Genomic DNA, 16495 nt, shown 5'->3' on the forward strand with positions numbered 1-16495 from the left:
CCCCTTCCTATAAGGTGGCTCTGCCACCGACGACATGTTAAGTTTATTACACTCCTTATGTGAAACTTTTTTTGTAGGCTCAAGTTACCTATAACAACAAATAATAACTCTAATTTCATAACATGAAAAATTAAAGTAAATTACTTGCTATAGTAAATAAAATTACAATGATAGTATAAAAAAGTTCTACACACTGTCATTTATAGACATGCATGCCCAGGGACAGAGGGAGGGTGAGTGTTACCTACGGATTCGGACAAATGCAATGCTTTTTGCTTAGATATTGTATTTGTTTTTAGAAAATTTATTAAATATGTATAAATATTTAATTGTGATCCCAATAACTAACGAGCTATGGATTCGATTGCAAATTCAGAACCCATAAACTTTAAATTCCGACCTTGTCTCTAAATATGCCCTGGGGTGGAGCCACCTTATAGAAAGCGCTGTCAAAGGAGACCGTTTTGTCGAATTTTTTATATTAAATATATCCTTATAGATATAAGCAAAACCAAATTAGCCGTATAAAGAAAAACAAGTGACACCACTTCTACCAAAAAGGCCCAATGATCTGCAGGTTAAGCGCTACAAATCTCTTACTTGAGATCGTGAGTTTGAATCCCAGTGCTGTTTTTATCATTTTGGAGACTTTACTTATTAACATATAATTATGTATTAGTGAGGCTTGAACCACTTTAAGGAGCAACAAAACCACTCGATCTAGCATCCAAATCAAACCATTCTGGAAAAACACATTTCTGAGGCTATTATAGACATATTCCAATAAATAAAAACTCACTGTAGAGAGTTGTACTAATGTTTTGAATTGTATTCTTTTTAAATACAATGTTATTGTAGTTATCTATATTTTTTCACTTTTTTTTTACCTATAAAAAAAGTGACACCGCTTACAAAAAAATCCTGCATACGCCATCTCAGGCACGCATGCAATTTATTCATATCTTATTAATTGCTTTTAAACAAGCAAAACAAGAACCAAAATTTCGAAAAACAAAAACATACTGTGAATTGCAATATAATAAATTTTTTTGAAATATGTGTCTTCAAAATCTTCAAGATTAGTAGTAGATCTTCAAGCTTTTGATCTGTTTGGAAGATTGAGAGAAGAAATGAAAGAGGAAATAGTAGAGCAAACAGATCCAAGTAGAAGCATGCTAGCAGCAGCATTTGCCATGTTGATAAAATTTTGTATATCTTCGCCACTGTCCAAAAATTTGTTAAATTCCACACCGAGTCCTAATCCAGCAGCAGCTCCAGTACCCAATAGAAATGAAATAACCTGCAGCGTGCTCTATTTGTCAGTTAATCCATAAAAAGTTTTATGGATAGTCATCCAACTTAAAATTTACAGTACTATATATATATATATATTCAAAAGTTGAATATGAAAAACCAAAATAACCCTATACTATATTGGACTTTTATGCCCTTAAAAGTTATTTTAATAATACCTTCAAATTTAATACTCCCTCCGGTCCATAATAAGTGACCAATTTGCTGTTTTATTTTGGTTCAAAATAAGTGTCTATTTATATAATCAAGAAAAAATTCAATTTATTTTTACAAAATTATCCTTATGTACATATCCCTAAAAAGTTTTCTTACTCCTCACATTAAATATTTAATTAAGGGTAGTTTAGTTATACTAGGTATTTTTGTATAAAATTTAATATTTTCTTAATGGATGTGCCAAAAACAAATTGATCCCTTATTGTGAACCGTAGGGATTAACAAAAGTTAGTTTTGTAACATTAAATTTGACTTGGGATTATCAAAGAATTTAGTAAGGTCCTTGTATCTAAATTTTTCACTTTACAAAGTCTCTTTAACTTCAGCGTATAATAATTTTTTTGAGTAAATTTTATATTCTCCTTTTATTTTTCTTAGCTTAAATATTTAGATTGTTATTAGAAATGATTTCTAAGCGCAATCTTTTTCTTATAAATACAATCATGATTCAAAGTGTTTTATTATCCATGTACAAGATGATATAATTGTTTACTAATTATATGGGATAGACGCATATCGTGCGTGCCCAAGGACTAGTATATATATATATATATATATATATATATATATATATATATATATATATATATATATATATATATATATAATAGTCGGAAAATGCTAAATCGGTACCGAAAAAGCAAGTAGGCTGCCACATGTATAAAATTGTTATGCAAGTATAGTCATGTCAACAACTCACTTTGCATCATATTCACGTTACATCATTTTAAAGAAATAAAATAAAAATATTTTTTGATCCAACCTAATACTTTATGTCTTTCAACATGTAGCACACTAAGAGTTTATTTTTATTAAAAAAAAACTAGATGAGAAAATATATTATTTTTTATTTTAAGAGGTGCCAACCGGTATTAGGTAATTAAGGTAAGTTGTTAGAAGTGACAACCTATATATGTTCTTGGGATCAAGTTTAAAATATTTTCTGCATTTTTTTCTCCATTTTCTGTGGCATGTACACATATTTAATACTAACTTTTTTATTCCGAAAATTAGTTTTATGAGTTTGGTGCAATAAACAGAAAGTTGAATAACCATTCGTGAAATTTACTCCTAAGTCTCTAGCCTTACCTAATAAATTTAGAAAGGTTGGATGTGGAAAAAAAATATTCCTCAATTATTTCGAATGGTGTTATTCTTTTGGGGACTGATTGGATTACTTTTTCAATTTTCATTTTTGAAGAATCTCAGTTGATTGACTTTACCTTATCGCCATAGAATTCAAAATAGGCAAGGCCACTGCCAATGGAACTTCCAGATTTGATAAAATGGGAGATTGTTAACACAGCTAATAGCAGGGTGTAGGCCATTCCAATCACATCTGCAGATATCATATAACTGCATCCCAAGACAATTTAGCAAAAACAAAATTAGTAATTAAAAGCATATTTATATAGTCATTCTTCCATTAGAAATGTTAAATCTCCATTTTACTTGTAATGCATTTGACTAGTTAGGCTAATGAACGACTATTTGGTCGACCACCTGTAGTGTTCCAACTTCAGGTAGGAATAATTCGCCAGGGGGAGGATTTACATGTAAAAAATCGGGATCTCAACTCGGTTTCGGACTATATTGTAATTATATAAAAAAATTAAGAAAACTAATATAATAGGGCAAGAAGCACTCGAGAAACAAAAGATCTAATGGGTGCTTTGGTTAAGGAACGGTATTGAAGGCTTTAATATGAAGTGAGGGATGAGAGTTGGAATCTCACTCATACCCCCCTTTCTTTTTTTTTTTTACCCCATTTAGGTCTCTTTTTTCACCATATATATATCAAAACAGTTAAGCATTCACGAATCCAAAATCTTGGATCCTTGAGAGTTTAACTTATATTATAAAAGAGTTTTACATTATCAAGTCATCTAAAAAATAATTACAAGTGATTACTCATTAATAAGAAAAATTAGTAATTAATAACCTGAAAAATAAAGCAATATCAACCTATTAGAACAAGTTAAATTATACTTGGGGGTCATTGGGTCGGAGTGAATGAAAAAACTCTCTATATAACTTGTGCAATTTGGGTGGCCGTATGAAATTATGTTGTGTATTATTTTATGCGGAGTTAAAATATGAATTATAAATACGTGTCTTATCTATAGTGACTTAAAATATTTAAGGACAAAATGCCACTAAAGTAGATAATTCTTACCTAGCATTTATGATATATTGTTCATAACAAACCCAACATTATTAATTGTATAACATTTAATTCAATATTAGTCACCTCATAGATTATCATTGCATGCATTATAATCCCACATAACTACATTTTGAGCTAAACAACCTCTTAAATATTCTTTACGCTGTCAATATAGAGAAGTTAAATTCAAATGCTAATAAAGTAGTACAAATAATGAAGTAGTTGTTAGGGGAAAGGTAATTTACCGATAAGCATAGAAGTCATTGGACTTAATTGTGACTGGAAAACCATAGATATCAAATGTATCAAAACTGGCAGAGGCAATGACAATCAATGATATCAACAACAAAATAAATGTGAGAACTCTCATCACTAGAGATACCACTAATGACATTGACAAACCAACCACAGGTGACGCTGCTGGTGCTGGTGTTTGGTTTTGGTCTATAGTAGTTGTTGATGGTGTTTGAGATTGGTCGTCTATGATAACCGTTGATGATGTTTGGTTTTGGTCCATGTTTACTTTGTTACCTTGTATTTTTACAACTAATCAAGATGAATCTTCCCAAAGTCATCAATTAATTAAGTCTCCTTTTATATTGCTTTATTTTTTTCGCATTGCTTTTATATTGCTTACAAAGTTATACAACTATGACTTTTTGTTTGTTATATTAGCCAAAGGTTTCTTGGATTTATAACCAAATTCTTTGGAGCTTTCTATTTGTTTGGATAGTTGTTTTCAAGATGTGTCATAATCCATATGAAAGATAACTCCTCCTCTCCTTGTAAGGAGGAATATTAAAGAAAAGAAGAACAAAGGAAATTGCAGAGAACGAGAATACAGAAATAAAAGAAAGCCGGCAGCTGCTAAGATCAAAGTGATTTAAGATTTTAAGTCAGTATGGTATATTGTACAATGCATCCGGCCGTTACTTTTTTTGTGATAAATGGATTAAAATTTAGTAAAAATATGTATTCTTTAAGGAGCTTTCAAATTATATACATATAGTTCAAACTGAATATAATGCATTCTCATACATCAACATACATCCACCCACTGTTTGACTCCACGAGAAATTCAAAGCCAACAGCAGCTGCAGACGCTAAAAGGATTTGGAGATTTCTGGCCCCCAAAAACGAAAAAATCTGGGAGTCTGATTTCTTACAAGTGATGCTCCACAGACACATAAAATGATAACACGGGATAGGATAAAATAGACAGAAAAAAACTCGGAATCATATTGTTAAACCTGGTGTTGTATTCTACATGTGTAGAGTAAGGAAGAAAATTTTATCAAAGAAATAATCAATAGTTCGTCAAAGAGTAAGACGGAGGTTTTGGACAGCATGAATTATGTTGGAGTTGTGTGTTGAGAGGTTAATAGTAGGTGGTCTGGCAAAGATTATTATGTGAAAAATGTATATGATTTGGTTGATAATGGTACAAAATATGGTCTCATAAGCTAATTATTTGGTTTGTGTTATAAATATATTATATTATGGATGTTCATTTAGTACTCCATTGTAAATAAGTTTTCTGAAGAAGCTTACCCATATGGGACTCCGCCGTAAATATGTTTATCTATTTAGTACTCTATTGGAAATAAGCCTCCTGAAGAAGCTTATCACTTCGGTACCCGGTAATGGATAAACATTATCTCCGGTAGAAGATTATCCATACCGGGTACAATGAGCTTATCTTTTCAGTACTCCGTTATGGATAAATGTTACCCCAAGTAGAAGATTATCTATACCTGATACAATGAATTTATCCTTTCAGTACTCCATTATGGATAAACATTACTCTCAGTAGAAGATTATCCATATCTGGTATAGTAGCAGCTTACACAGCAGCTTGCAGTAGCAGCTTACACATCAGCTTCCTTTCTTTTATAAATAGAGGAGATTTCAGTTCATTATGTACGTGAATTTGAAGTTGAATAATAGATCTCTCTCTCTCTCTCTCTCTCTCTATTTGTCTTTGATTTCTTTACTTTAAAGTCTTTATTTTATAACACGTTATCAGCACGAGACTCTGCCATTTTGAGCACTTACTTCAAATTTAATTTCTATTTCAGAGTTCATCTCCAATGTATGGCGATGCACTTACATCCGTGGTAGATCTTGTTCATTTCGAGCATCATAAGACATTATATGAGGTGGTGAGCTTTTCTTCGTGGCGGTAGAGATGGGATATCACTTACGTCTGGAGTGGCCAAATTTGTGTGAAGTAATTTGAGCCTTTTGCTTATATTTGGTTTAATATCTTTATCATCGCTTGTTTGGTTATATGCTACGTATACAATACCTATTTTGATATTTATTTCCTTCATCCTAATTATCATAATAAAGGATTATAAAGTGGATAACATTGTTAAATCCACCTAAACTCAAGCAGAGTTTGCAAGAAATATATAATCACCAGAAGTGGTTATGTGTTTTATATCTCATTGTAACTAGATTTTGTTAACCACTAGAAGTGGTATATGCCTATAACCACCAGAAGTGATAATTTAGGCTTTCTATGGTTACAATTGAAGATAAGTTAGAAATAAATTTCTCTATATTACTTGCATGCCTCGATTTGCTCCTGAAGTAGCAATATCTTAAAAAAGGTTCTAAGCCGTCACACAATTTGGCGTGATTAATGCACGCTCAAATAATTATGTTCCGTTCCCTGAAGGATAAGAACTTTTAATAAATATTAATCCATTCCTGAAGTGAATGTGACAATATTAATAAAGCTCGTAAATATAAATGCGCTTTTGGTGTGAATATATTACAATTCACCTCCAGAAGAGGTAATATGATTGAGGGAATATATACTCAATATTTCGTATTTTAAATTTGCCCCTGAAGAAGTAACACAATTGAAATTTTCTCCTGAAGCAGGAAAATATTAGGAAACTGTGTCTTTCTGTGCTTAAACAAAATAATAAGCTATTCAAAGTTATTTTTGAAGCACATTTTCATTCTCTGGAGTGAATGAAGAAATATCACAACTCACCTCCTGAAGAGGTAGAATAACAAAGGATATAAATCTTGTTGTTGTGGCATAAAGATCATTGTTGCACGTACCCGTTGTACGTAAAATATCTTGAATTTTTTTATTAAATATCATTCCAAGGCAAAAGTATTCTTGTAGAATGCTTTCTACTACAACCACATTAATATGTTATGGTTAGTTATCGAATTCCCCGAAATAACAACTCATATATCTTTCCCTGAAGGATGTAATGACTATGTGGTTACCGCTTTGATATAAATTATTCAGATGTTAATGGCGTTTCTCCCTGAAGCAGATATTTGTCACAAAGTTGGTAGTAAATATACTGAAATTCTTAATTTCTTATATTTATAAATTTAGAATTGTCTTTATATTGTCAATTTGATTATGATTTTCTCTCATGACTCCAAAAGTATCTGAGCACTATTTGGTAGTACAAAATTTATCAAAAGCTCCTGAAGAGCTAACTATTTCTCTAAAAGACACATGATACAAGTAGTGTCTGAATAATATTTGATTGTGGAAAATAAATTGAAGAGCTTATATGCAAATTTGTTATTCATATTATATGATTGTGGTCAAAACATATGTTGTAGTAAACCCAAAGTTTAATAATACAACTGACTATCATATTGAGACTACAAATAATTGGAAGATTGAATATCTTCACATTTCCACAATCATAAGAGGTAAAATAATATGTATATGAGAAGATACCCGCCTTATATCTTCAATTTATACTACATCATGTATCATAGTAAATCAGAAGTTTACTAACGCAAAAGTTTATGCCATAGTAAACTAGAAATTTACTAAGAGATAGCACATGCCATGATAAATTTGAAGTTTTTATTTGCCATTTTTAAATGAGCTATTTGAGAATTCTGATAAGCATATACTGAAGAACCAGAAGATTCTTCAATAATTCTCTTGTGCTGCTTGTTCTCATAATAAATTGGTTATACCGGCTAAAGTTGGGACTAAGACCCCTGAATTATGGAATATATAAAGGTGAATATGACACATTCACCTATCATGTGAACCACTTATAGATGCATATATAAGATGGTTACATGTGTGTTCATTGTCAACCTGCATCTTGCCATTTGAAATTGCTTTTCTCAACTAAGAGCATAACTTTCAGATTATGAAACCAAGACAGTTCATCTTGATAATGCTAGTTTATATCCAAGCTGGTTTAGCATTGAATACCTCCTATTAATGGCTAAATCATTGCTTATGAGAACAAAGCTTCATGTGTTGGTCTAAGATTTTCTAAATTGCATGTAGCAACACTTGTATGCATGTGACCAACAATATATGATAAGTCCTCCCCTCACAATTGGTTTAGGATCAGAAACCAAATATTTTTACTATCTTTTGATGTGTGGCATATGATTAATTTCTCTACCACAATGCACAAAGATATTTTTCAAAGAAGATTGGGGATATATGTTAATTTTTCTAACATTTGGGGGATGGAATAAACAACTGAAAATTATGCTATATGAATCGAATTATCATTAATATGATCCCCACTTAGAAGATAATTCAAGTAAAATACCAGAAGCATTTGCTGGTCCAAAATTAAATATCATATTTCAGCTGCAAATGCTCCTATTAAAATTAAAGTCCCTGAAGGATAGAGTTTACTGTACGCATGAAGCGTGGTAGACTAATCGGTTCCAAAGGTAACAATCCTTGAAAAATGATAGGAGCTAATGATCAAAATAATCATAATGAGGAGGAAATAAAACTCCAGAAGAAGTTCAGGTACCTGAAAATAAAGAAAGTGATGAGATCTCAACAAGTTATGTCGCTTAGGAACCGATACAAAATGATCGTCGACGATATATTTGGTACAATATAGTGCACAATATTGTAAAAGATTGTGAGGATCGGACCTGTAGTCCAGGCACATGGAGGTGTCATGCCATTTAAATGCAAGGCATAACCTATATGACTCATTTGATTAAGTATATATGAAGATCCCTGAAGGATTTAAAATGCTTGAAGCATATAATTCAAAGTCACAGAAAATGTACTCGATCAAATTATAAAGATCTTTGTACGGTTTAAAGCAATCTGGGCGTATGTGGTATTATCGCCTCAGTGAATATTTGCTAAAAGAAAGTTACATATATGATGTTATTTGTCCATATATTCAGAATTTGATATACTTGCTGTTTATGTTGATGGCATAAATCTTGTTGGAACTCCAGAAGAGCTCCAAAAGGAAATTGAATATCCTAACAAAGAATCTGAGATGAAAGATCTTGAAAAGACAAAACTTTGTCTTGGTCTGCAAATTGTACATTTAGCGGACATGATCTTTATCCATCAATCTCCCTATACAAAAAGGGTCTTAAAACGCTTTTATATGGACAAAGTGCACCCATTGAGTACACCAATGATTGTTCAATTACTTGAAGTGGATAAAGATATGTTCCGACCTCTAGAAGAGGATGAGGAACTCCTTGGTCCCGAAGTACCCTATCTCAGTGCAATTGATGCACTAATGTATCTTGTTAATGCTACAAGACCTGACATAACATTTTCTGTTAATTTACTAGCAAGATATAGTTCTTCTCCTACACAGATTAAGGATCCGTTCTTACCTCCAGAAGAGGATGATGAACTCATTGGTCCTGATATACCCAAGTCTCTGCACTGTACTCTTTTTCCCTTGCTCAGTTTTTTAATGAGATAGCTTGCAATGTATATTATTAGTGTACTCTTTTTTCTTGACTAGGATTTTTTTTCCACGGGGTTTTTCCTAGTAAGATTTTAACGATGCACATAACAATGAACATCCAAGAGGAAGTGTTACGAAAATATTATTGTGGATGTTCATTTATTACTCTGCTGTATATAATCTTCCTGAAGAAGATTATCCATTTAATACTCATTGAAGTTTATCTACAAGCAGCTGATGCAGGTAGGTTGCAAACAACTCAATGAAATGACTTGCAACAACTTCTTGGTTTGATGAGATTAATTTAAATCGATCTGAAATAGTGGTGGATAATATTCTCTACAAATTCAACTTTTGAGAAGATGGTATACAAGATTGGAATGCGAAGACTCGAATATTTGAAACAAAGTTTTCATCAGGGGGAGTAAAATACGCGATGCACTCGTTTTTCTTTACTAAGGTTTTTCCCCATGGGGTTTTCCTTATAAGGTTTTTAATGAGACACCTAGCAATGTGTGTTACCAAATATGTGTACTCTTTTTCCTTCACTAGGATTTTTTCCCACGTGATTTTTCCTAGTAAGGTTTTAACGAGGCAAATTATCTTTTAATGAACATCCAAGGGGGAGTGTTATAAATATATTATATTATGGATGTTCATTTAGTACTCTGTTGTAAATAAGCTTCTTCAAGAAGCTTATCCATATGGGACTCCGCCGTAAATATGTTTATCTATTTAGTATTCCATTAAAAATAAGCCTCTTGAAGAAGCTTATCACTTTGATACCCGGTTATGGATAAATATTACCACCGGTAGAAGATTATCCATATCGGGTATAAGAAGCTTATCCTTTAGATACTTCGTTATGGATAAATATTACCCCCGATAGAAGATTATCCATACCGGGGTACAATGAGCTTATCCTTTCAGTACTCCGTTATGGATAAACATTACTCTCAGTAAAAGATTATCCATAATCTAGTATAATAGCAGCTTACACAGCTACTTGCAGTAACAGCTTACACAGCAGGGAAATTTCAGTTTATTATGTACATGAATTTGAATAATAAATCTCTCTATTTGTCTTTGATTTCTTTACTTTAAAGTCTTTATTTTATAAGAGTTTGGAATAACATGTCCAAGATACTATTCTTGCAGTCATTTGTTTTAGGAACAAATGCACCTACTATATAAGGATCGCTGAGCTTCAAAATGCGGAGCAAAGGAAATTGTCGAAATCTGCCGCACCCACCAATTGTAGAATTAAATTTTGCTTGACAGTATCAATTAGCAAACGTAAAATTCCAAATCATAAGCTAGTAAACTATATCTTACTGTAGAAGCAATATTCCTGGCAATGTCATTATCTTGTCATACAAATACTTAAAAACCAAAGATAGGCTCATGCTGTTAATTCCTTGATGCAGCTTTGGTTTCCAAAACAGTGTCAAATTACTGTTGTGCACATTGAACTCTCTGGGCGCCACCATGCATGTCTTCGTCTTCGTTGTATGCCTCTTGGGCTTGTTGCTGCTTCCTACGCATCTCCTCTTCAATGTTAACATCATGCAAAGTGGTCTCCTCACACTCATCCAATTCCATGTCAGTCATTTGCGTTTTGGGTTTTGGTGGCAGCACCGCTTCAAGGTTCTTGCACTGCTCGAGGGATAATGTCTCTGGGAAATCTACAGTAAAGTGAATGTACAGTTTTCCTCTCATAAACGGCCTTTGGTACATTGGCATTCCTTCATCATTTATGGCCTTAAATTGATCTGTAGAGCCAAAAACAAAATTCATGATTGATACGTATGAAAGAGATTCTCATATCATGCATACAGAGAACCATTGGCCATAGAAGATACTCCCTTCATCAAATAAGAACACACCCCATTTTGACAAACAGCAGGAGATAGACATACACAGTGTGCTCAGTATATATAAGCAACTAAAGTACTGTGGACCTACCAGGCTTGACAACTTCTCCAGGTTGGGACTTAATGAGTAGCTGTCTATTGTCCAAGTGAGTCAAGATGAACTGGAAACCACATAGGGCCTCAGTCAAACTCAAAGTGTGCTCTACAAAAAGATCATCTCCCTTTCGCTTGAACTTGGGATGTTCCTTCTGTTGCAAGATAAAAACTATGTCCCCAGTGATAGTATCAGGCTGCAAAAAAATAATATAAACACAAACATGTGAGAATCAGTGGCCTTTCATTATATGTTCATATACAATTGGTCATTATGACGTAAAGTACTTCAAAAGCTGAACTGCATGTCTTACCGCTTCATCAGCCTCGCCCGGGAACGTAATCTTCTGTCCATTCTGCATACCCTTCTCAACAACAACTTCCAACACCTTCTTCTCCTGCACAACCTTCTCACCTTTACACTGTCCACACCTATCTTTATCACTGATTGTCTCACCACTACCCTTACACTCGTTGCAAGCGTGTTGCATCTGCTGGATCATGGATGGGCCAAGGTGTCTGATAGTGACTTTCATCCCGGACCCTTGACAGCCAGAACATTTCATTGAAACACCTGACTTAGATCCTTTCCTGGTAATAAAAATTTAACACCAACCTCAACAGAGTCTCATACAAACATAAAAGATAAAAAGTGGATAAATGATGCCTAAACATAACTAATAACATTGTAAACGCACCCCTTGCACTTGGGGCACAATACATTGCGAGATAGTGACAGCTTCTTTGACGTCCCATTGTACAGATCATCCAGAGAAACTTTGAGAGGGTGGACAACATCCTCTCCTCTTTTCTGTCTTCTTCCTCTGCTGCTTCCACCACCTGGGCATCAAATAAAGGATACCAGAGAATGAAGGCATCATGAAAAGGAATCACCAAATTCAACTACAAACAAACTGCCATAGAAACATACCCATACCACCACCAAACGGGCTGCCACCAAAGAAAGACGAGAAAATGTCAAATGGGTCGTGGCCACCACCTCCACCACCCATTCCTTCCTTGAGAGCATCTTCACCGTACTGGTCATATATCTCACGCTTCTCGGGATCACTCAAAACCTCATAAGCTTGTGCAAGCTCTTTAAACTGAAATAAACAAAAAATTGCAGCTAATTCATCGACTATACTCAAAAGCAGGTGACACCATTATGACTCCACTATTAAAACATAATCAATACAATCATAATCAGAAAATGATATGACACTAAGAGTGCATATTAAAAGGGGAGATAAAAAATTAACTCTGTTTTGAAACACCTGAAGGTGTTTACTCAAAACATCACATAATATCTGTGTGATTGCCATTAAAAAGTATCTTTAACATCAGAGTTCTTCCTAACAATGAGGAAGTTGAGGGTTCAATTATTACACAACAAAGAAGCTTAACACCAACAAGTCAATGACTCCTACTTCTGGTAAGCAACAAAATCAGATCCAAAATATCCACCCTTTCCTAGTCATCTTAATGTACAGCAACTATCAAGCCACCATGTGCAATGGAAGATAAGGTTTCATCTAGCTAACAAATCCCAAACTAGTTCATCAGCTTAATTTAGTCAATGGTAGAAATCATAGAATTAACTTCTCCTTCCAATTTTACCACCAGAAAATCACTTTTCTTAGCTCAAAGAAGACCTACTGATAGAGCTATGAGGTACATAAATAAAGTAAACAAAAAAGATTCCAAAATACCCATCTTTATAAAGAGATATACAAACAACAGTGATTGTTGAATAAGATAGTTTATGAAGATAAACCCCATAAACACTAGATAATAGATTATAAGAGTAAGAAACCAAGGCACTTCCAGTATTTAAATTGACAGGTAGGCTTTAGGATATGGGTAGGATAGAACCCTATATATGTCTTAGGAAATTCAATAAATTTGTACAAATATTGAATTATCTGAGGGAGAAACTGAGGCAAATCAGCATTGAAACACCACGCCTCCCCCCCCCCCCCCACACACACATGTATTTGCACTGAGCTAAAAAAACTATTTGCACAATCAAGTCACATATTAGGTAAGTACATGTAAATTCCTTAACAAGCATTCATCGATTGTGTAAAAAGATCTTTACTCTAAACATTTTCGATAAATTTGAGTTACTCGGCTTATATGTTAGATCACTCCGGCAAAAAACAGTAAAAATCAGTAGTTACCTTTTCCGGATCACCTCCCTTATCAGGATGATTCTTAATAGCAGCTTTACGGTAAGCTTTTTTGAGATCTTCAGGTGAAGCGGTCTTAGGAACACCTAAGATCTCATAGTACTTTGTGTTGTCGCTCTTCTTCGTTGCCCTCCCAAACATCTTCGATTCGCTTTACTACTCAAAATTAAACTAAAAAAAACAAACAAATTAACACAAAAATTTGATACCTATCAAAACCTAAAATCAAATTAACACATTAACATAGAAATACAAGTGCGAATTTGATCGATACGTACCGATGAAAAGCGCGGCGAGAAGAAGAGTGTTGTGGGCGTAATTGGGTATGGAGAAGAGAGAGCAAGAGAGGGTTTGCTTTGTGAAAGAGATCTGTGGTTTTATTTGGGGGTAGGGAATTGAACGGTCAGGATTTGTTGGTGGGAGTTGATATTGGGGGAAAATAGAAGAGTCTAGAATAAGTTTCCTTTGCCCTTGCTCTTGGTCTTGGTCTTGGTCTTGCACACTATTTTTCTTTTTTCTTTTTGGTTACTTCCTCTATCATACTTTACTTAACACTATTGGCTAACAAGAGTCATCAAACCAAAACTAAAATTGATAAATGAAATAAAATAGAATAAAAAATTAGAAGTTAAAACAATTGAAAAGGAGGACATAAAATATCACCCTCAATATCACCAAAATGGCCTTAATAACTAATATCCTACTTAAAAATTAAAAATTAAAAAAAGACACTAGTAATATTTTTAAAAAGTGTCATTTCATTTATGAAAGGGTCTAATACGGTTAAGGGAAGCTAATCTCCATATCCGAAAAATAAAATACCCAAAATCTGATCCATCAATATATGTTTGCTGATGTTGTTTGATATGGAGTATTTAGTGAATTGGTATCTTTTTTACTGCTTTAATTTTGATAATTGTTGAGTTATATTGGTAATTTCTTAGAAATGGTATAAGACGAGAAAAACTGATGACGGATTATTTTACTTTGCTAATGTTTGAGGGAAAAAAAATTCCATATCCCGATCAAGTACATGAAAAAGGGCTTGAATACTAATGTGCTAGATACATTTTTCATCCTTTAAACTTATTCATCTTTCTTATTTGTGTTTGGGCAAAAAGTTTAAAACTCTTTTGTCAAACTAATTATTGATAATAAAGAAGGTAATTTTAACCAAACATAATTAATTTCAAATCCAAACATATAAAGTACGAAATAAAGAAGAGTAGGACTGTATAAGATTTATTATGTGACAATCGTACATCAAACATGAGAGATGAGCTTACATCCAGATCAAAGATGCATCATGAACAAGGGAGCAAAGAAGGGGAAGAGAAGTAGTTGTCGATAAACAAGAGATTCCTCTTATTTTCTCCGTTGTGGTTGCTCTCCTTCTCTAGAATCCCCCCTCTTCTCTGAGCTCCCCCCACATATATATGTCACGCCCCCTTTTTCCCTCTTCACATTGGAAAATCGGGTTTATGACATTCAGTATGGGACAACTCATTCCTTTTGGGAATGGGTTGAAGAGTCGCCACCTAATGATTTAAGATGCATTAGGACATCTATAAGGTTCATCTACAACTATGTTTGATAACCAGAGTCAGGGTAAGGGCTTGAAATTATCCTAAGGGGAAGGTTTTTGGCACCCCTCAGGATCCACTAGTGCGGTTCCCGGCCAGACAGTTTTTTGTGAATTTGTACAAATAGGCAAGTATTGGCTCAAATAGTAGAGGTTATAAGTTTTAATACACATATATAAGAAAACAACTAAAAAGAGGCGAGATTTTGAAAAGAGTTACAATTTTAACATACTTGAGAATGTAAAAGGGAGGGGGTCCTAGGTTTGTTTATAATGTGGATCACGTCAATGCAATATCCGGTATGACACTCCTCAAAAGAGGGGCTACACATGGTATTAATGCACCGGTCATCATATCCATATCTACCTTTTCCCACCCCGTAAAGGTAATTAGAGTGATGATTGGTCTCGACTCTTATTGCATGCTGCTACCTGTCCCTTCCTATTAGTCCCGGAGGAATTTTAGGACTCCTATTTCAAAAAGAAGGAGGTTCTAGGCAGACCTCAGTTTTAAAGGTAAAAATGCTAAAGCAACATATAAAAAATATAAGACTGCAATTAGGGGGAAACATGTAAGCAGATAGAAGGCTCAGTTATACCTCTACAAATAATGCACACAAACAGCATTACTTATACACAGTTAAGGTTTGAATTAAAAAATATCAAAGTAGGGTGTTTAAGTTATTGAAGCAGAACCAAATTTATTATATGACTCAGATAAGAAGTCTGAATCAGGCCTGCTGGTTGTAGCAGTTGATAATTAAACAAAGGCAGTTTTGTTTTTAGTCAGGTTATTACCTAAGGCTTTCCTAGGTATAAAACCATATGCAGTAGTTATTCCAAGTTATTAAGACAGTTGCAGATGATTATTACCTAAACATGTTGTTCTAATCGCAGAAGTTGTTGCCAATTTTATTCAGAAAAAACGCAGTGCGAAAATTATTACTTTACTACTTTTTTCATGAATCAGTAGTTAACTAGGCATTTGGACGAAATGTAAACAGGATCCTAGACAGGATATCTAATATACATATGCGAATGGCAGGGTTGTTAAAGAAACAGAGTCCCTAAGACTTGATTTCTAAATGTATGCATGAGTTGCCGAATTATCAGAATATAACTTTGTGAATACAACTTTTATAGCAATGTTATTATTTCCCTAGGAGCAGGATTTCTAAGCGATAGAGATAAATCATGGATTAATGAATGAGATGTTGAAGCAAGAAACATGAATCCTAAGAACATGATTTCTAATGCATTTGTATGAATTCCTAGACATGGTTTCTATTGCACGATTTGGAAATGTAAACCTAATAACATGTTTTCTACTCTTTAACAACTATAGCATGCATATT

At 33.6% G+C, this 16495-nt stretch overlaps 2 protein-coding genes across 2 annotated transcripts; both read right to left on the reverse strand.

Moving 5' to 3' along the window:
• Positions 1–1093: 1093 nt before the first annotated feature.
• LOC104212609 (CASP-like protein PIMP1) lies at positions 1094–4214 on the reverse strand. Its single transcript, XM_070145987.1, has 3 exons — positions 3943–4214; positions 2754–2886; positions 1094–1300 (listed from the first exon to the last, which is right to left on the reverse strand). Exons 1-3 carry the CDS (start codon positions 4212–4214, stop codon positions 1094–1096), a joined length of 612 nt encoding a protein of 203 aa, XP_070002088.1.
• A 6472-nt stretch (positions 4215–10686) lies between these two features.
• LOC104212610 (dnaJ protein homolog) lies at positions 10687–14014 on the reverse strand. The gene is made up of 7 exons (XM_009761922.2): positions 13837–14014; positions 13550–13729; positions 12298–12472; positions 12065–12206; positions 11681–11957; positions 11365–11563; positions 10687–11171 (listed from the first exon to the last, which is right to left on the reverse strand). The coding sequence occupies exons 2-7, from the start codon at positions 13697–13699 to the stop codon at positions 10852–10854; spliced, it is 1263 nt and encodes a 420-aa protein (XP_009760224.1). The 5' UTR covers positions 13700–13729; positions 13837–14014; the 3' UTR covers positions 10687–10851.
• Between the last annotated feature and the right edge of the window lie 2481 nt (positions 14015–16495).

This window comes from Nicotiana sylvestris, chromosome 5 (genome assembly GCF_000393655.2).
Source record: "Nicotiana sylvestris chromosome 5, ASM39365v2, whole genome shotgun sequence".
Taxonomy (NCBI): Eukaryota; Viridiplantae; Streptophyta; class Magnoliopsida; order Solanales; family Solanaceae; genus Nicotiana; species Nicotiana sylvestris.